Source organism: Rhinopithecus roxellana, chromosome 5, assembly GCF_007565055.1.
Source record: "Rhinopithecus roxellana isolate Shanxi Qingling chromosome 5, ASM756505v1, whole genome shotgun sequence".
Classification (NCBI taxonomy): domain Eukaryota; kingdom Metazoa; phylum Chordata; class Mammalia; order Primates; family Cercopithecidae; genus Rhinopithecus; species Rhinopithecus roxellana.
In genome coordinates, this window is record NC_044553.1 from 65187338 (window position 1) to 65207580 (window position 20243).

The following is a 20243-nucleotide window of genomic DNA, read 5'->3' on the forward strand; positions in this document are numbered from 1 at the left end:
TAGTGACTTTGGAGCTTTACCTGATTATTTTTAAATTAACAATTATCCTTGATATATAAGCATTCATTGTGTTTCTATTAAATAAATGTTATATGTAGTAGATAATGTGTTAAGGATACTAATTAAAGAATTGAAGAACCAAGGTCTTATGCCATGATGATTTGAACTAAATAATATGTCAATGGTATTTTAGAAAGATATTTTTTATTATGCAGATATTTCCTTCCAGTAAATATTTTTAATTATATTATGTCATACATTAATCCCTATAATACATATGACATATTTTAATATCCATATTCTGTATTGATTATAGATTCAACAGTGAGCATATACCCTAATTGGGCAGTGAACAGTATACTCAAATGTACATTAACAACAGATACAGATTATGGGTATTATATCTGTTAATGTCTATTTATATGAAATATGTTCATTCATATTTCATTTACTACAAATTATGCAATATTCATACATTGTTACTATTGAATTTTGGGCTTGTATCTGTCATTTATGCGATGAACTACCTTATTTTCTAATGTTTAATGCTCTTTACAACATCAGAAAATGACCTTACTGAAAATGAACAGTTATTCTTCATGTTACTTGGTACCTTCATTCTGCTGGTTCGGCAGTCTTAGAATCTTGATGTCTACTTTTATTTCATTGCTTGTATACCTTCCTTATTCATTGAGATGCTGAGTACTGTCAGTTTTTTCTTTGAATAAACATTTACTTTTTTCTGTCAATTCTCACTGCTGCTTTATTTGAAACTCTTCTTACACTTGTAGTACTGCAATGTTTGATTTTGCTATTGTTTGATTTTTTACCTTTCATCCATCCTAGATATTGGCACAAGTTCAGTTTCCTAAATGAATCTCACGTAGACATTTCCACCTTCCCTTTCCATTAATAAACATTGTGTTATATAATATGAATTTCATCTTATGGAAAGAAATTCAGTGGCTCCAAATTGTCTACAAAAGGAAACCATATCAATAATCCTATCAGGAAACATTAGTGTGTTGTGATCAGTAGATGTATCTCAGGTCATTTCTATTAATGGTTACAGAATAAAAGTTTGTGAATTATTTCCATTTTCGTAAGTTAAAGACATTCAAAGTTTACCAGTAATAATGTCATTCTGATCCAATCGCATGAACATACTATCTTGAGTGAGAGAAAGGGTGGAGTTCTAACCAGTGTGCTGATGATTGCACATACCCAGCACCCCTATTATCAATGCCAGGGTCTCTAGTAAGCAATGGTGATGGATGTTCATCACTTTCCTGAAGGTTTTTGTTTGTTCACTGGCTGGGTTTTTTTTTTTTTTTTTTTTTTTTTTTTTAATTTTGGGCATGCTGAAATAATTTGGAATTATATGTTATGGTAGAATAAAGATCGAGGTCTGTTTTTCTGTACATGAAAATTTAAATATTTAGTTTGGGATCTGAGACTTTAACTAGGCCTCTGTATTTCTTTCTAGTTTTTTCTCTACCATTCTTTAATCGGAGTATCCAAGCCCAATCACCCTGTATCCTGTGTCCTCAGAGCATCTTGAATTGTTTGTTCATGTTTTTCCTTCATGTAGAGTGTCTTCTGCCACCCTCTTAGCCTATCTGATCCCACTCAGCCTCTGAGGCTCTATTGAGTTCTCACCTTCTTCATGAATTTTCTCCAGCCACAGTGATCTCTTCAACCTCTCTGAGCTTTTACTATTTATACTCTTTACCTAACCACTAAATGGCCTTTGTGAAATGTGAGAAGACATAAATATGAATGAATAAAATACTGTATGTCATAAAATATTTAATCATTTACAACTAATAGCATCTTATTGTGATGTTCCTTTTAGTGTATTTCTATTTTGTTTTCTCAAGGAATTAGGGTGTATGCTCACTCACATCGTCTACCATGCCTTACTGTTTCTCGTAAACCTCATAAATCTTATTACTGTTTTTTAACAGAAGAGCTCATTAAATATTTATTAGTTAGAGGCCGGGCGCCGTGGCTCACGCCTGTAAATTCCAGCACTTTGGGAGGCGGAGGTGGGCGGATCACGAGGTCAGGAGTTGAAGATCAACTTGGCCAAGATGGTGAAACCCCATCCCTACTAAAAATACAAAAAAAAAATTAGCTGAGCATGGTGGTGTGCGCCTGTAATCCCAGCTAGTCAGGAGGCTGAGGCAGATAATTGCTTAAACGCAGGAGGTGAAGGATGCAGTGAACCAAGATCGCGCCATTGCACTGCAGCCCAGGCGACAGAGTGAAACTCCATCTCAAAAAAAAAAAAAAGAAAAAATTTATTAGTTTAATTGACAGAACTCTTTCCTAATTATTTTTATTTACATTAAACCATAAATCAGATAAAATTTTCTATACTAACCATTGTTGAATACTCACACATATATGTATTTATTTGTATGTACAGGTATACTCACAAACATGCATATTATTCTCTGTTCCATTCAGCTGTTTTAGCACTCATACTTTTAAAATTCATGAGATCAGTTTGCCTTTAAGCTTTGAATTAAGTAATGTGTTTAAAAATAATTATATAATATTTAAAGATAATTGATTCTTTTGCTTGAAAAATGTACCACAGGAGTCCGGAGTTACATTTCATAATGACAGTTTCCAGCTTGGTGAACTCAGACTACATCTTATGGCCTCCTCAGGGAAGATGTTTAAGGATGGCTCAATGAACGTCAGCGTTAAACTTAAGACATGCACCCTTGATGACCTCAGAGAAGGAATTGAGAGAGCAACATCGAGGTTTGTCAGCTCTGAATTTGCTATACATTATTTAAGGTTGACATTGCACCTGGCATGGCTGCCAGGTGTTGCTAAGCTAGGGATCATCAAAAGAAGATCTCTGGCTTTTCGTCATACTTCTTGATTTGAATTGCATTAAGAAGTAGTGCTAATATCAGATTAACCTGCTTTAAAGGTTAAGTTAAAGGGAAGTTTATAATAAAATGGACCAACATCTTTAGAATGGGAACTAAGAGAAAATGAGTTTTAATAGTTAAATCCACATGGGGTGATATATTTGGTGATATATTTTTCTAAATTCTTCCCAGTAGGCAGAATTTTGTTTTAAAAAAGGCCTCAAGCTATGGATTTTGCCTTCATCGTGTTTATTTTGTTCATGTTTTTTAAAAATAGTTATGCAAAATTTCTTTCAAAGTTTTAATAGAAATAGAATCTCTAGTGCATTCACATCATCAAGCCATTTTTGAAAGGGTGACTTATAAAGTGGGAAATATGTAATTTTCAATAGCCTAATTATGTTTTTATTTTTTTCTCAAGTAAGGATACTATCTGATTTTTTTTGTTGTTTTTGAGAAAAACTATGTTGCTACTTAAACTTGGACTCCACTGAATACATATGGGATACTTGTGAGCCCTTGGTTTTTCTGAGAGATGAATAAATGAGGAAAGAGTGCTGTCATGCACCCAGCTTTTCTAGTTTGCAAATTTTGTGTCTGGAGTAGCTGTCCACAGCTCTCTAGGCAAGGGTGATAAATGCTATCATCTGTTAGGTAGCCTGCTTTTTCCAGTTCATGGGAGGATGTAGGGGAACTATAGTTGAACACACTTGATACACACTTGATGATTTGAATTGTATTGAATACTTTCAGACTCAAATTTTCATAGGATGATCTTTGAAGATAAATTCCTTCAGGGAGGTTTTATTTCATAAACTAATATAAAAAGGCTGCCTTATATTTTGTGTGACTACAGTGATGTGTTTTGTTAATTGCCCAAATTCCTTTCCGGCCATTATTGGTTTGTTTCTCTAGTATTGCATTGTAATGTAATACTCAAGAATTGCATTATAATGCAATAACATATATAATTCTATTATAAGTATAAAATATTCAGTAATTGCTTAATAACATATATCTTGCTTTGGAGATTAGTAGTCTTGTTTACTAATGGATAATAAGATTCTGTTTAATGTTGACCTGTTTTCTATACAGATTAGAGACTGAAAGGTGAAAGAAAGGTTTTTGAGATATATAGGAAATACTTCATCTTTTTTATTGTTTTAGCAAGAATAAAATAATGAATAACATTTTTTTTTCAGAATGATTGACAGAAAGAATGACCAAGATAACAACAGTTCTATGATTGATTTAAGTTACAAACAAGACAAAAATGGAAGTCAAATTGATGCTATTCTTGACAAGCTGTATGTATGTGCTAGTGTGGAATTCCTGATGACTGTGGCAGATTTCTTTATCAAAGCTGTGCCTCAGAGTCCAGAAAATGTGGCAAAAGAAACACAGATTTTACCAAGACAGACTGCCACAGGGAAGGTCAAGACAGAGAAAGGTTAGCAGAATTTATCTGTCATAGATGACAACTTGTATATTTTGACAAGAATTACAAACCAGAAAAAAGAGAAATGAAGAATTTAAGAATGTAAAATTAGTCTTTTAGGTTTAAGCATATTCTATATAAAAACTTTAGCTTTTTAGTTTTTAAAAACCTTTTAAGAAATATTTTAAAATGGAAACATTTTTAAGAGAGAGGTATAGTAGAAATTGGACCAATGGCCAGGAAACTCCACTTTGGTTCCAGCTGTGCCATGGACATTTCTTTACTGATCCAGAAATGAAGTTAATTTGGGTCAGTGGTTAGTGGCCTATTTTATAGGTGGGAAATCTTATTCAAAGAAAACATGTTGAGAATTCTAGCACATTGAAGAACAATTGGAAACATTAAAGCAGAACATGGGGACTTTGGAGGACCCAGCAGGACTTCCCTGGATGTCACCTTAACTCCTTAAACTCTGGAAGAGTTTGCATGTCAGGTCTCGGTGTATGCTGAAGCCACTTTCAGCTCTATACTTCTTTTATTCTAGCGTTATCCGGTAGATCGGTGATTTTCTTTCTTTTCTTTCCCTTTCCTTTTCTTTCCTTTCCTTTTCTCTCCTCTCCTTTTCTCTCCTCTCCTCTTCTCTACTCTTCCCTTTTTTTAAAATTTTTTTATATTTTAAAAATTTTTTTGAGATGGGCTCTCACTCTGTCACCTAGGCTAGAGTGCAGTGATGTAGCTTGGCTTACTGTGATTTTCGCCTCCTGACGTGAGTTCAAGCAATTCTCCCACCTCAGCCTCCTGAGTAGCTTGGGTCCACAGTTGTGCACCACCACACCTGGTATTTTTTTTTTTTTTTGGTAGACATGGGACTTCGCCATGTTGCCCAGGCTGGTCTCAAACTCCTAGGCTCAAGCAGTCCACCCACCTCTGCCTCCCAAAGTGCTGTGCTGTGGATTACACCTTGCCCCTGCCAGATCAGTGACTTTTCTATGTTAAATTATAATTATCTAAGGTCAGATATTTTTCTCTCTAATATATAACCCAGATTGGAAAACTAATATATCCTGGTAAGAATGCTATTTTTAAAATTTACCTTTAATATTTTCTAAATAGTGATCATATCTGGTATCTCTATATTTATATATGCATTGAATATATTTATAGTATAGATTATATGATATTGACTATGGACTTTTGGGTGAAATTGAAAGAAACAATAATAATCTCTTTTATCAGGGTCTCTTTTCCTCTTCCTGATATTCTTCTTTCCAGTTTTCCTCTTCCCCTGCAATATAGTATATACTTATGCCTGTGTACGTGCACATACTTTAATTCTGAAAAAAAATAAAACTTCAGAACAGGATTATTCTTCCTGGGTCAAAGTGGTAATGATATTCTTGGGACAGGGATCAGATTGCCTTACCTTGCTCAATCTGCAATTGTTAATAATCATTTAATACTTAGTATTAATCAACCAATTAATATTGTCAGTTTCACCATATCTGTTATGGAAAAACATTGAGAACAACTTAACAACTTGTAGATAACATGTAGTCAAATGAAAAGACTTACCTTAAACTTTTCTGGTTCCTGTCATTTGTTTCTTCAGATGACTCTGTTAGACCAAATATGACTTTAAAGGCCATGATCACAGATCCAGAAGTGGTATTTGTTGCCAGCCTGACAAAGGCTGATGCTCCTGCTCTCACAGCCTCGTTTCAGTGTAACCTTTCTCTGTCAACATCCAAACTCGAACAGATGATGGAAGCTTCTGTGAGAGATCTGAAAGTGCTCGCTTGCCCTTTTCTCAGAGAAAAGAGAGGGAAAAACATTACCACAGTAAGAATTACCTTGTGTCCTAATCTTGGGTTGAAGAATGGCAGAAACGGTTGATTCATAGAGTCCTGGAATATGAGATCTCTGCAGGGACTTTAGAGATTATTTATTGTGAACTTGGGGTTTTACATATAAAGATATTGAATTCCAAAGATGTTAAATGACAGCCATGGCTGCTAGTGACAGAACTGGGGACTACCTCCAGAATAGTTTTATTTTCATTATACCATCTTCTGTTGAGTAGTGTTTGAATTTTAGTACAAATTAATATTCTTTTTCAACTGTTTCTTTTGTTTACCAGAGTATAACTAATTAATGAATGAGTGAATATTTAGGCTTAGAATGAAAAAAATTAGAGTCATCTCGCCAAAAGTGATGGTGTTCTGTTATTAAAAGCGAATGTCAATTATGTTTTCACATTATTATTGAAAAATATGATTTTAGTCAGTTAATTACCACACCAATTATTTTGTAGTATTGATAATTTTATGGTAAGAGAATCATTATATTATGTGACTTATTTGCAGTGGTATTTTAAATTTAAAAATATGTGGACAAAGTGACTTGCATAAAGAAAGTATGAAATCTATATGTTATCATGAAATATTCTTTGACAGGATAGTCTTTATACATGTCACCAAAAGCTTATATCAATTAGCTTTTCCTAATTCTTTCTCTTTTAGGGACAAGGGTCTCACTCCGTCACCCAGCCTGTAGTGCAGTAATGCTATCTTACCTCACTTCAACCTCAAACTACTGGGCTCAAATAATCCTTCTGCCTCAGCCTCCTAAGTAGCTAGGACTACTAGCTGGCTAGTTTTTGTTTGTTTGTTTGTTTAAATTACTTTTTTGTAGAGAAGGGGTCTTGCTGTGTTGCACAGGGTGGTCTTGAACTCCTGGCCTCAAGCAATCCTCCTACCTTGGCCTCCCAAAGTGCCAGGATTATAGGTATGCACTACCATACCTGGCCTTATCCTATTTTTTTAAAAACTGGCAATTATGCAGTACTAATTGCTCCATTCAGTTCAGGTACAAGCTTATTTATTCATTTCCTTAATGATATAAAAGAATATAGCTTCACAATTTGAAGATTTGACTTTTATTCTAATAAAGGCCTTATATGATATTTCAGACTGACCTGTCAAACATCTGGAAACTGTTTACTTACCTACCTTACCACAGTCTTTAGCTCACTTTTATAGTTATTTCAAAGGTACATTTTATAGAGTCCATAATTTAAAAACTATTTTGGCAGAAAGAAACATTTTAAACAGTAAATGTGCTTTATTACTTGAGGATTTGGCATGATAAATTCATCAGAACTGCTTAAAGTGATTTACCAGTGTTCACAGATTTCTCATAGTTCAGAAGAGTCTTCACAACGGAGTCTCAGCTAATTTATTTTTGCTTTTTTGCTTTTAGTGTAATAGCAAGCTATAGTTAAAGATCCCAAGTTAAGTAAGACATGGTTCTTGTAAGTGTGTTTTACATATATAATGGATCTATGGAAATGTGAATTTCGTTTATCTGTTTATAGGTCTTGCAGCCCTGCTCTTTATTTATGGAAAAATGTACGTGGGCTTCAGGAAAACAAAATATAAATATTATGGTTAAAGAATTTATAATTAAGGTTAGTACTTACCATATTCTTTGAGTGAGAATTCTTGTTTTTCTTCACAACATTGCATATTTGCAGTTGAGACAGTATCTTTTGATGTCTCTCATAACTCAAGCATTATGTAAGTCACATATTCAGTAATCTGTAACTTCTAACGTGAAAGTATATTTTTCTTTAATGCAAATGTTTCTATTTTCTTCAAAAGAGTACTTTTTAATATCTACAAATGATTGGGGTAGTTTTTCTCTATTATATTTGCATGCGTGTGTTGGGGAGGTTGAGTTGGAGGAGGGAAGAGATGGGTGGGAAGAGAAGGGAAGAAAGGTTGGAGAGAAGAGGTTGTTATTACTTTATTTGTAATAAGTTCTTTTTAGGCTTTTATTTGATATATAAGTTGATTGAATTTAATAACTCTATTATTTGGCTTCACGTATTTGTAGTGACAGATGTACACTAGAAATAATTATTAGAGTTTACTGTTTTTTTCTCTGCATTTAAAGTATTGAAAAACAATAATTGTTTTCCAATGGTATTCAGGTTCTTTAAGTATGAGCTCGTGCCCAGTCACGAATAGAAGATATAGAATACTTTCTGCAATCTATTTCTCTGCACAAAGGATACAAAAACGAGTCCTTTTTTGGTTGATTGCTTAATTTTTGGTTAATTGGTTAATGCCAGTAATGGTAGTAGCTTTACTTATATAGGTCCGTGACCAACAGTGATTGAACTAGGGCTCAAACTCATTTCATTTGAAGTACCATGTAAATATCAATTTAGTTTTTTCTCAATATTTTAAAATGCTGGATAGTCTTAGAATATATATTGTTAGTGGATTTACTTTTAAAAATATATAAAGTAGTAAATGAGGGGGGAAAGTCCTCGAATTTGCATGTATTTTCTCTTAAGGTACTAGGTTAGGTGCTGGTGAGAATTTCCATTCTTTGTACATAAATTTATGATTGATTCAACAAACGTTTTTGAGCTTTTACTGTGTATATTAAAAAAATGTCCTTTACAAGGCAGTGGGGATATGTAGCCCCTGCTGTCAAAAAACTTAATGACATATGCGGGAGAAAGAAAGAAATCGGAGATTACAGCTTTCAGTGCTAGAGGCACGGCCAAGATTTAGTTGGGAGCACAGGCATGGGGCCTTTAATTCAGACCAGGACATCAGGCAAAGCTATGTAGAAACAGGACTATTTGATGTGAGTGTTGAAGGGAGATTAAATAGATGGAGAGCATGGAATGGTTAATCCAGACAGAACTGATAATATGCAGAAAGGCAGAGGTGTGAGAAAATCCTTTCAGATTTAGAGGGGTTGTCACATATGGCTGAAGAGAATGGTGTGGTGGAGTTGTAAGACTGGAAGCATTAATTATAAATGACATTAATAAGACAAGGAAAAAAGTTGACAAGTTAGGAAAGCAGTACATACTAGATCTTGCTTTTGGTTATATAATTATATCACTTTACATTTTAAGTAAGGATTGTGAGAAGTGAACAATAAAGGGATACAGTTAACTTATTTAACTTAGTATTTCACAAACTTTGGGAGAATTCTGGCTAGGTGGTTGAATAGGCACTAGGCCACAAAGAGCTTTGCACATTACGCTAAAGAAAGTCTGATTTTTATCCTGTGGGATAAAAAAGTTATGGGAAGTTGATGAAGATTTTGAACATAAGAATGACATACTCAGATTTGGGTTGTAGAAAAATTATGCTGGTGGCAGTGTGGAGGGTAGGCTAAGAAGGTGTTGGACATAGAAGATATCAGTGTAGAACTAAGGTGCAGTAATAGGAGGTGGGGGAAGTGAGCAAAGAAAGGCACTATCCAAAGATAATAAGAGATTTACAGATCTTGGGGTAAGTTAGAGGAGAGCTGTAATTTCCAGTCTTCCAGTTTTAATAAGGCAAATTTATATCTTTTTCTCCCTTTTCTTTTTTTTTTTAAAGATCTTGTTGCGTACCGATATTTATGTGTATCTTGACAAGGGTCACACACTTTGGCTTAGTTCATGTAGCAGATTTTAAAATGAAGAATTTGTTTATGTTTCTATACTTGTCTATTTGCATAACACTATTTTGCTCTGAATTGATCAGTTTAACTTTAGATTTTGACTACTGACATACAACATTAGTTACTTAATTCCAGATAACCTGAGTAGAAGTCAGTGTTGCGTGATTACTTGGCTTGACACATAATTTTGTGTTCTCTCTTGTTTTTCTTGGTTACCAATTTATTCAAAATTTAAATTAGTTACTTTAATTTAAAATTAAAATTTATTTAATTTAAAAATGTCACTTATAAATAATGTATGTCACTTAAAATCATGTATGTATATATTCTCATCTGGGAAATAATTTATTATAAATATTTTTCTGTTTTCTTTTTTAAAGATTTCACCCATAATTCTTAATACTGTGATGACAATCATGGCTGCATTGTCTCCAAAAACAAAGGAAGATGAATCCAAAGATACATCTAAGGAAATGGAAAATCTTTGGGGTATCAAATCGATTAATGATTATAACACTTGGTTTCTTGGTGTTGACGTGGCAACAGAAGTAACGGAAAGTTTCAAAGACATTGAACATTCGTTGATAGAGGAAAATTGTGGTGTTGTTGTAGAATCCATTCAAGTTACCTTAGAATGTGGCCTTGGACATCGAACTGTACCTTTATTATTGGCAGAGTCTAAGTTTTCAGGAAATATTAAAAATTGGACTTCTCTAATGGCTGCTGCTGCTGACCTGACACTACAGGTATGGCCACATCACTTAAAACCTTCAGAGACAACTTCCTGAAAGTGCAGTTTTGGAATTAAGATGTATACACTTCTCTTGTTTGTGCATGGCCACCATGAGTACATATGTGAATACATATTTTATTCTGACATTTAATTTGTCGATGTATTTTTTTGATAAATTATTTTTTAAAGATTGATTTGCTAAATAATTTGTTTATGACAATAGAGTAAGAGAGTAAAGGAAAAGACACTCTATATATTGTTAGATGGGTTTTTTAAATGGCTAATGATATATAACATTAATTACTTAATAGTTTTCCTATTGATTACCGAAATATGTAATTAAAGCCAAAAGCCTGTCTTATAATTTTGTGTATGTCTCTCCAGGTGCACTATTACAATGAGATCCATGCTGTCTGGGAGCCCCTGATTGAGAGAGTGGAGGGGAAGAGACAGTGGAATTTAAGACTTCATGTAAGGAAATCTTAAAATATCTTTGGATAGAATGATACTATGCATATTCATTCATAGTTTTTGGTTCAGTGATTCTTAAGATGTGGTCTAGGATCCTTAAAGCCCTTTTAAGGGCTCTATCCATGAGGTCAGAACTCTTTTTGTGTATCATTTTCATTCTCATTCTCTTGCGAGTGTATAGTGGAGTTTTCCAGAGACTACATGAATGTGATATTGCAACAGATTGAATGCAGAACAGAAACGAGAATTTATCTGTCTTCCCTTAAGGCAGGCAGTAAAGAGATTTGTGTATGTTCCTCTTCTCACTGTATTTTTAAAATTGTTATTTTTGATTAAAAATGTTATTTATAATAGCATGTAATTTTTATTTTTAAATTAATATTTAATTTTTTTCAGTTTTAATTGTTAATAGAGTACATATTGCTAGATACAACATAAATGAAGCTCTTCAGTATAATCAGTGATTTTTAAGGGTGAGACCAGAATATTTGAGAATTGTTAATGAACTCTTTTGTATTATATTTTTATGTTATTTTTTGAGAACACCTCAGAAACCTAGATACTGAAGCACATTTTTTCTTGATTAAAAGGAACTAGAGTCATATATTGTTAAGAAATTGTCATAGCATACTTCTTTGGGGCAGCCTTACTAAGGAGTCAGGCACTGAAACTGACTCCACATACTCTTTTGTTAAAGATAAGTCATTTAACCTGTGTTCCAATTTCCTCTCAATAAAGAAGTAATGCTTTTCTGACCTGCCTTTCTCTGGCATAGGGAGGCTAACAAAGAATGTTTTACAAGGCTTTTGAAATGCTACTAGAACAAAAGCTGATGGAATCTGATGGCTAGTTAAGTGTTTATTATATTAATATTACTTATTTGAAGATGTTCCTGGTTTAAAAAACAGAAAGAAACATTTCCAGGTGTCACCTCTAATAGGTACCAATTTAGACTTCAGGGTCCTCTTAGATTGCTCATCAACACATAATCACCAGTTGGGTGACACTGAATAAATAGTTGTGCTCTGAGAAATGCATAATAGACAAATACTGTAGCTGGCTTTGAGTAATTTCATGGCATAATTCTAAACTTTTCCCCATGCTTGGACTATACCCTGAAAGAATGAATGCTGATTTTCATGAAATCAAAGTGAAGCATGGTATATTTTTGAAAATAAGACTTTTGTGAAGCATTACTATAAAGTGATCAGTTTAAGAGAACTGAACTCTAGGTTTTTTATTTTATTATCAACTGGCTAATAATTTAAATTTGCTATGTTATTTTTCTTCATAGGTAAAGAAGAACCCAGTTCAGGATAAAAGTTTGCTGCCAGGAGATGATTTTATTCCTGAGCCACAAATGGCAATTCATATTTCTTCAGGAAATACAATGAATATAACAATATCGAAAAGTTGTCTTAATATTTTCAACAATTTAGCAAAAGTATGTCTGAATCTTGCTTAGAATATTTCAAGTGGAATTTTAAAAATGAAACGTAATTTTTTTGTCATCAAAATTAGCTTCCAAAAAATGTGTAATTATGGTATAGGTTTTGGAAATAATGTATACTTTTCAAAAAATTTAACTGTGATGATATGTTCCTTTTCAGGGTTTTTCAGAGGGCACTGCTTCTACTTTTGACTACTCTTTAAAGGACAGAGCTCCTTTTACGGTAAAAAATGCTGTAGGTGTTCCCATTAAAGTGAAACCCAATTGTAATCTCAGAGTAATGGGCTTCCCAGAGAAAAGTGATATTTTTGATGTTGATGCTGGCCAGAATTTGGAACTGGAATATGCCAGCATGGTACCTTCAAGTCAAGGGAACCTATCTATATTGAGTCGTCAAGAAAGCTCCTTCTTCACTCTGACCATTGGTATGCTATATTTATTTTCTTTTAAGGGCGTCTTAGCAGTTGTTGGTATGGGCTTCTTTTTAATAAAATGTGAAAAAACATTTTGCTGCAGATATCTGGAGATACAACATTTGAAACATGTAATTGCTAACCTCTTGTTTCTTGTTTTCTAAACTTGAGAAAATTAAACTTTATTAAGAAGTGCTTTACGAAACTAGATTTTTATGCCCTTAAATAACATATATATAATGTATGTTATATTATATATATATAAAATGTGTTTTTAAAAAGATAGGAGTTTAATGAGGAGAGAAAATAGCTATATTCAGAAGTCTTACAGTATTGACACTGTGACAAAGAAAAAGATTGCTATATAATTGAGAGAATAAGAAATAAGTTGGATTTTGTTTTTATATTCAAAACCCCAAGAAAAATTGTTTTCGGTCAAAAATTTTATAACAGTAACTAGTCTCCTTTTTTTAGTTTGTGTGTCTTAGAAAAGCAATTTGTAGTGATCGTTTCTAGTGATGAAGAAAAATACTCATCATTATTTTGAGGTACTAATGATTATTCTGTCATAGAGAAACATTGGCAAATTAATATTTGAAATTCTTTTCACTTATGCACTGCCTTAGTACCTCATGGATATACAGAAGTTGCAAATATCCCTGTGGCCAGACCTGGACGGCGATTGTATAATGTACGGAATCCCAATGCCAGTCATTCTGACTCTGTCTTGGTACAGATTGATGCAACTGAAGGGAATAAAGTAATTACCCTTCGCTCTCCTCTACAGGTAATACTTCAAAGTGAATTGTATCCCTTTCAGTGTATCAAGAAATGTTAAATCATTTAACTGAATATAGGAATATAGTAAAACTTCATTAGGTCAATACTGATTATTCAGAAATAAATAGTAATTATTCAGAAATAAATAGTAAATGGAAATGGCTTCTTTTTACTGTCCAGCTTGCTTTGGTAATATTTATTTTAAATGTCTATAGTTTTGTTTACTTAAAGCTCATTTTTGTTGTCTGTCTTTTAAGATAAATTTAAAATTAATAAAGGTTTTTTGGTATATTCCTTTAAATATTCAGAACTGAGGATTATTGTAATTGTAGGTAGGAAACATTCCATTCTGTCTGTATGTCACTTGGATTGTATTTTTCAAGTATGTATGAAGGCATATTGGAATGATCTGTTCCTCTGAAAAACATTTTAGCATCTTAATCTGTGTAAATATTTTTTCTACTTTTAAGGTTTTATCCAAAGTTTTTCTTTTTCTGTGTATTACTACAGGTTTCGGCATATGGTCAACAAAAGAAAATTTTTTTTTCCTACCTGTAACATCAGATAAAAATGAAAAGGTTTCAAATTTTGGACATTGTTATCTTTTAGTTTGTTATTTGTTCCAATGCATAACAGACTGTTGTCAAGAAAAGATAGTTGTACTATTTTTCTCATGATTTTTTTGCTATCCATTTTTGTTTAGTTTTTACACATGATGCATTGAGAAAAGATTGTCTTGGAGAAAAAATGGCTTAAATCTTCAGAGAATAATACATATTTGAAAGATAATATAGACTAATACTAAATATAAGCTTATAATATATGGAGCATTTGAATATCTTAGTTTTCAACTGCCACTTAAACATTATGTTTAATATATGTAGCACTTAAATACTCTAAAATTTTTCAATTGCCAATAAAAGTATCTTCCAATATTGAGTTTGAAATTTTTTAGATCTAAAAATATTTGTTTGTGGCTCTCATTTTTCTTTCGAACTTACATATCTTTAAAAAAACTTGTATTTGTTTTTGTCCAACAGATCAAAAACCATTTCTCCATTGCATTTATCATCTATAAATTTGTTAAGAATGTTAAGCTATTGGAGCGCATTGGGATAGCCAGACCTGAAGAGGAGTTCCATGTTCCTTTAGATTCATACAGGTAGATAATTCTTGAAATGTATTGAACTTTAAATGTACTGAGTTGGGGATTTATATTCTGGAAAATAACTTCATATTTTTATTATCTAAAGATGGGTAAAAGCCAGTTTTAAGACATAATTTAGTCTTCCATTGAGATACACATTTATATTATCATTGAATTTATCAGGTGAAAATTCCTTATTGTGTATTTGGTATCAGAATTTTTCTGAGTATTTTTATTAGATCGCCTTTGTATTTGAAATGAAAAAATTTTTTTAAGTTGTCTTTGTTTACAGAGGTTTTTTTGGTTTGTTTGTTTTTTGTTTTTTCTTAGGAAAGTTCCTCCATAAGTTAGCTATGTGATTTTGGGTGAATTTCCTAACCTAAAGCCCTGGTTTCCTCATCTATACATCTGTAAAAATAGGAATAACAGCACCTATCTTGTAGAGTTGTCAGGAAGATTTAATGAGATTTTTTTTTTAAGTTCTGGATCAAAACATTATTGTCACTGTTTCCTCCTTCTGCAGATGTCAGTTGTTTATCCAGCCAGCTGGAATCTTAGAGCATCAGTACAAGGAATCCACCACTTACATTTCTTGGAAGGAAGAACTTCATAGGAGCAGGGAAGTCAGATGCATGTTGCAGTGTCCATCAGTCGAAGTCAGCTTCTTACCTCTCATAGTGAATACAGTTGCTCTGCCTGATGAATTAAGCTACATATGTACACATGGGGAAGACTGGGATGTAGCTTATATTATTCATCTTTATCCTTCTCTCACTTTGCGGAATCTTCTCCCATATTCTCTAAGATATTTACTTGAGGTGTGTCTCTTGCATTTTGCTTGATTTTTATTGTTGCCCAGAGTAAATTCTGATTTTGTTTTATGGCATTTTTGATTGAGGTCAATGTTTTATATAGCGTATGTGTAATGTGTAATGCCTTCATAATATTAATGATAGCAAAAACTGGCATAACATTTACTATGTGCTAGGAACTGCTCTGTGTACTTTACATGTACTAGCTTATTTACTGTTTATAATAACCTCCTGATGTGGGTACTGTTGTTAGGCCCATTTTACATATAAGAGAACTGAGTTGAAATGGGTTAAGTGACTCGCTCAAGATCTCATAGCTAGGAAGTGGTAGAGCTGGGATTTGAACCTAGGCAGTTTGGCTTTTTGATCCCTGCCTCTTTACTGCATCTTCCTTAAATTAAGAAGCATGATCATCTCTTTATTAATTAAAATTCCATTAACTAAAATAGAGGAAAAAAATGAGAAAATATTTCATCTTAGTTTAAAGTTTTTATTTTAAAGTCAATATTGTGATTATGTCTTCAAGGTTCTGTTGAAAATAAACCTTGGAAAATAAAAAAAAAATTACTGTCTTAAGAAGTAATAAAGATTTTTTAGTAATGTTGTATAATAAATATTTTAAAATTTCTGTATGGCAGTATATTTTAAAATACTAAAATCTGGAAAGTGTTTGGAACCTACATTTTTTTTTATCTGACAATGAGCCATTCCTGAGTTGTGGAGACAAAAATTAATTAAACGAATTAAATAGTATTTATATAAGAGTATTTTGTAAGAATTAAATAGTATTTATATAAGAGGGGTTTTTAATAAGGAAACCTGATTTATATGTTATTATTCATTTTTCAAGTAGTTCCACCTTACTTAGATAACTTGTCAGAGTAATTTTTTACCTGACAAGTGAATAAGAATAGTTTTCTTATTCCATTCATATGGGAACCATTAGGCATGGTCTATAATTAGAGGATAAAACTGAAGACCAGGCAGTTAAGTGGCTCATTTAATGACATAGCTCTCATGGACAACAGCCAGGCTTTCTGAATTTGGTCTTTGACTCTTGATGTAGACCTGATTTTTTCACAAAACTAATGGCTATTAGCCTCCTAATGGCCAAAATCAGTTTCTGCCTTTGGCTATGGGGTAGTATTTTGTTTTTAGTCCTTAGTGAGTACTGGACATTTGTAAAATGTAAGCGTGATACCTCACAGAAGACTGCAGTTTACCTGCATCTGGTAGGTTATTTAGCGTTTGTGAAAAATATGAATTTTGTTATTTCAGAGGTTTTAAAAAGTTACTAAGCAAATTTTTGTTTGTTTTTAGGGAACAGCAGAAACTCATGAGCTGGCAGAAGGCAGTACTGCTGATGTTTTGCATTCAAGAATCAGTGATGAAATAATGGAATTAGTCCTGGTGAAATACCAGGGCAAAAACTGGAATGGACATTTCCGCATACGTGATACACTTCCAGAATTCTTTCCTGTGTGTTTTTCTTCTGACTCCACAGAAGTGACGACAGTTGACCTGTCAGTCCATGTCAGGCGAATTGGCAGCCGGATGGTGCTGTCTGTCTTTAGTCCCTATTGGTTAATCAACAAGACTTCCCGGGTTCTTCAGTATCGTTCAGAAGATACTCATGTGAAACATCCAGCTGATTTCAGGGATATTATTTTATTCTCTTTCAAGAAGAAGAACATTTTTACCAAAAATAAGGTGTGGTTTTGTTTACATAATAAGTTAAAGCAGATAAATTCCTAATCTAGAAACTTGAGAGTCATTTGCTTTCCCTAAAACCATGCTAACTTATTTGCTAAATGCCATTGGTGTGAATTAGGTTCAAGGAGACTTAAGAAAAGCATAATCAAGTGGGATATTAGGAACCAATAGGTTTCCTGAGACTGAGTTGTCTTTTTCTCCAATGCCTAGTTACCTCTGTTCTTGAAGAAGTAGTAGTAGTAGTGGTAGTAGTAGTAGTAGTAGTAGTAGTAGTAGTAGTAGTAGTAGTATAGTAGATAGAATAGCTTGAATTTATTTACTTTACCGGTGATGAAATGGCATTTCTAAAGAAGTTACCATTGAATTTGCTGTATATTAGATGAGTCTTCCTATGTGTGAAGCACTCAGACAGGCCTTTGGGAGAGAAACCTAATGCCTAAGCCTCGTCGTTTATGCTCTGGTCCCTTTTTTCCTCTTCAGGCTCATGTTTTGGTATCCCTCACCACCCACTTTCTCAAGGACTTACCTCTAGGCTTTTGTATATGCTGCACCCTTTGCTTACAGTGCCTCTTCCCCTTTTTCCCTCTTTTTCTGTCTTCCTCATCATCCCTGATTATCTGCTGTTCATCCTTTGTCATTCTGCTCAAGCCTGATATATATATGAAGATTTTCTAACCATTTAAAATGGGCCTAGACTTCCCATCCATGTTCTTATAGGAATAGTGGTTCTCAAATTTCAGTGTATATTAGAATCACCTAAAGGTTTTTTTTTTCTTTTTAATGAGATGGAGTTTTGGCCAGGCTCGGTGGCTCATGCCTGTAATCCCAGCCAGCACTTTGGGAGGCCGAGACTGGTGGATCACCTGAGGTCAGGAGTTCGAGACCAGCCTGACCAACTGGTGAAACCCTGTCTCTACTAAAAATACGAAAATTAGCTGGGCGTGGTGGCAGGCCCCTGTAATCCCAGCTACTCAGGTGGCTGAGGCAGGAGAATCACTTGAACCTGGGAGGCAGAGGTTGCAGTCAGCTGAGATCGTGCCATTGCACTCCAGCCTGGGCGACAGAGTGAGACCCCATCTCAAAAAATAAAACAAAACAAAAACAAAAAAAGAAATGGAGTTTTGTTCTTGTTGCCCAGGTTGGAGTGCGATGGCGTGGTCTTGGCTCACTGCAACCTCCGCCTCCCGGGTTCAAGCAATTCTCCTGCCTCAACCTCCCAAGTAGCTAGGATTACAGGTGCCTGCTGCCACACCCTGCTAATTTTTGTATTTTTAGTAGAGATGGGATTTCACCATGTTGGCCAGTCTGGTCTCAAACTCCTGACTTCAGGTGGTCTGCCAGCCTCGGCCTCTCATAATGCTGGGATTACAGGTGTGAGCCACCGCACCCGGCACCTGAAGGGTTTTAAACACTGATTACTGGGTCCTGTCTCTACAGTTTGATTCAGTAGGTCTGGGTATGGTTTGAGACTTTGCATTTCCAACAGGTGATGCTTTGGGAACTCCACTCTCTTTGAGTGTTGGTTAACACATGGTATTGTAATTGCTTGTTTATGTGTCTGACCTCTAGTTTTCCTCAAGTTTTTTACAAACTAATTGGGTGGATGAGGGTGAGATTAATACAAGGGCACAGTTTGATCTCTTCTATAAAATTTTATCTAAATCCCAGAATCAGAAGTAAACTATCCTCTCACCTCGATAGCATTTTTTGCCTCTTGTATGGCTCTTATCCCATTGAGTCTTGTATCATAATTTTTAGTATGTATTTCCTAGTCTCTCTGTCTCGTTGGAAGCTCATTGAAGACAGGAACTGTGTCCTATTGTCTTCCATTCTGCCTATCACAATGTCTTTAATGTAGTGTCTGCTGAATAATGTTAAAGACATAAATTCTCTATATGTTAAGGCTTTAAAAATTTGTTAGCTCTGTATCATAAGTCTATCACTGGAAAACATCATTTTGCATTATAATAATTCTTAAAAACAATACAGAATCTCATTGGTATCTAGGTTTACTATACTCATTGCATAGGTGAATGAGAAAGTCAGAACTATGTTTTTGTTTTATTGTTCCCTAGAGTTTTTTGTGGCTCTGTTACCTGTTTGCAGTATGGCTTTGATTATATTTTTCTGTGTCCCACAGTACTAAAGAAATTTCTAGTAGTCCAGCAACTTTCTCTCAAATAAAATTATTAAAATGTTTTAGTTTTCTTATATGACGATATGTGCTCTCTGGTATAGGTACAATTAAAAATTTCAACTAGTGCCTGGTCCAGTAGTTTCTCTTTGGATACAGTGGGAAGTTATGGGTGTGTGAAGTGTCCTGCCAACAATATGGAGTACCTGGTAAGATTCTGCTTCCTTATTTACCTTTGATTCCATTCACCTTTTCTACAGTTCAACAAACAAGTTGGCTCCTAAAGTGTACAGAAATTTGAATTTAAAGTGATAATGTGGAGGGAGGGCTGTTATCACTACAAGTATTTATGGTTACTGATACCAGAACAAAACCTGAATTTGTCTAAGTTTAAGACAGTGAGTTTAATCCATCCAAGTGAGCAACTTGGTAAATATTCACAGTATGCTAGAATCCTTATTCTATACCACCCCTTGCCAGACATTTCTTAAATCTTAAATTTGACTAGTATGAAAATTTTAATAATTTGATGCCAATTAACCTATTTTATTACTACTTCAAAATTTTTATTTTACTAATAACAGATAAAGCTTGTACACTAATTATAAAGCAATTTATGTTTGAAATTTTAAAAAGTAGAGAACGCTAGACATACTAAGTCTGTCATTGCAAGTCATTAAATTACTAATTGATATTTCTTGAATTGTTTCTGATGGAGCAAAACTAAGGAACTAAAATTTTTTTTTCTTAGACGATAATCTGTAGTAGAATGTAACTTGTAGTTGCTTT

General features: G+C 33.7%; 1 protein-coding gene across 4 annotated transcripts in view; it reads left to right on the forward strand.

The window, feature by feature from the left end:
- VPS13C (vacuolar protein sorting 13 homolog C) overlaps positions 1-20243 on the forward strand; it is a 190067-nt gene that overhangs the window by 115322 nt on the left and 54502 nt on the right. For all 4 annotated transcript variants that reach the window (XR_749201.2, XR_749202.2, XM_010374226.2 and 1 more), the window contains 13 exons: positions 2606-2775; positions 4094-4341; positions 5939-6168; positions 7703-7795; positions 10182-10547; positions 10919-11005; positions 12300-12449; positions 12616-12880; positions 13495-13655; positions 14689-14810; positions 15319-15613; positions 16928-17317; positions 19559-19663. Coding sequence is in view for 2 of the 4 variants with exons in the window: in XM_010374226.2 (XP_010372528.1) it covers positions 2606-2775; positions 4094-4341; positions 5939-6168; positions 7703-7795; positions 10182-10547; positions 10919-11005; positions 12300-12449; positions 12616-12880; positions 13495-13655; positions 14689-14810; positions 15319-15613; positions 16928-17317; positions 19559-19663 (2682 nt within the window). In the remaining 2 variants the exon portion in view is untranslated. The remainder of the gene's footprint in view (positions 1-2605; positions 2776-4093; positions 4342-5938; positions 6169-7702; positions 7796-10181; positions 10548-10918; positions 11006-12299; positions 12450-12615; positions 12881-13494; positions 13656-14688; positions 14811-15318; positions 15614-16927; positions 17318-19558; positions 19664-20243) is intronic.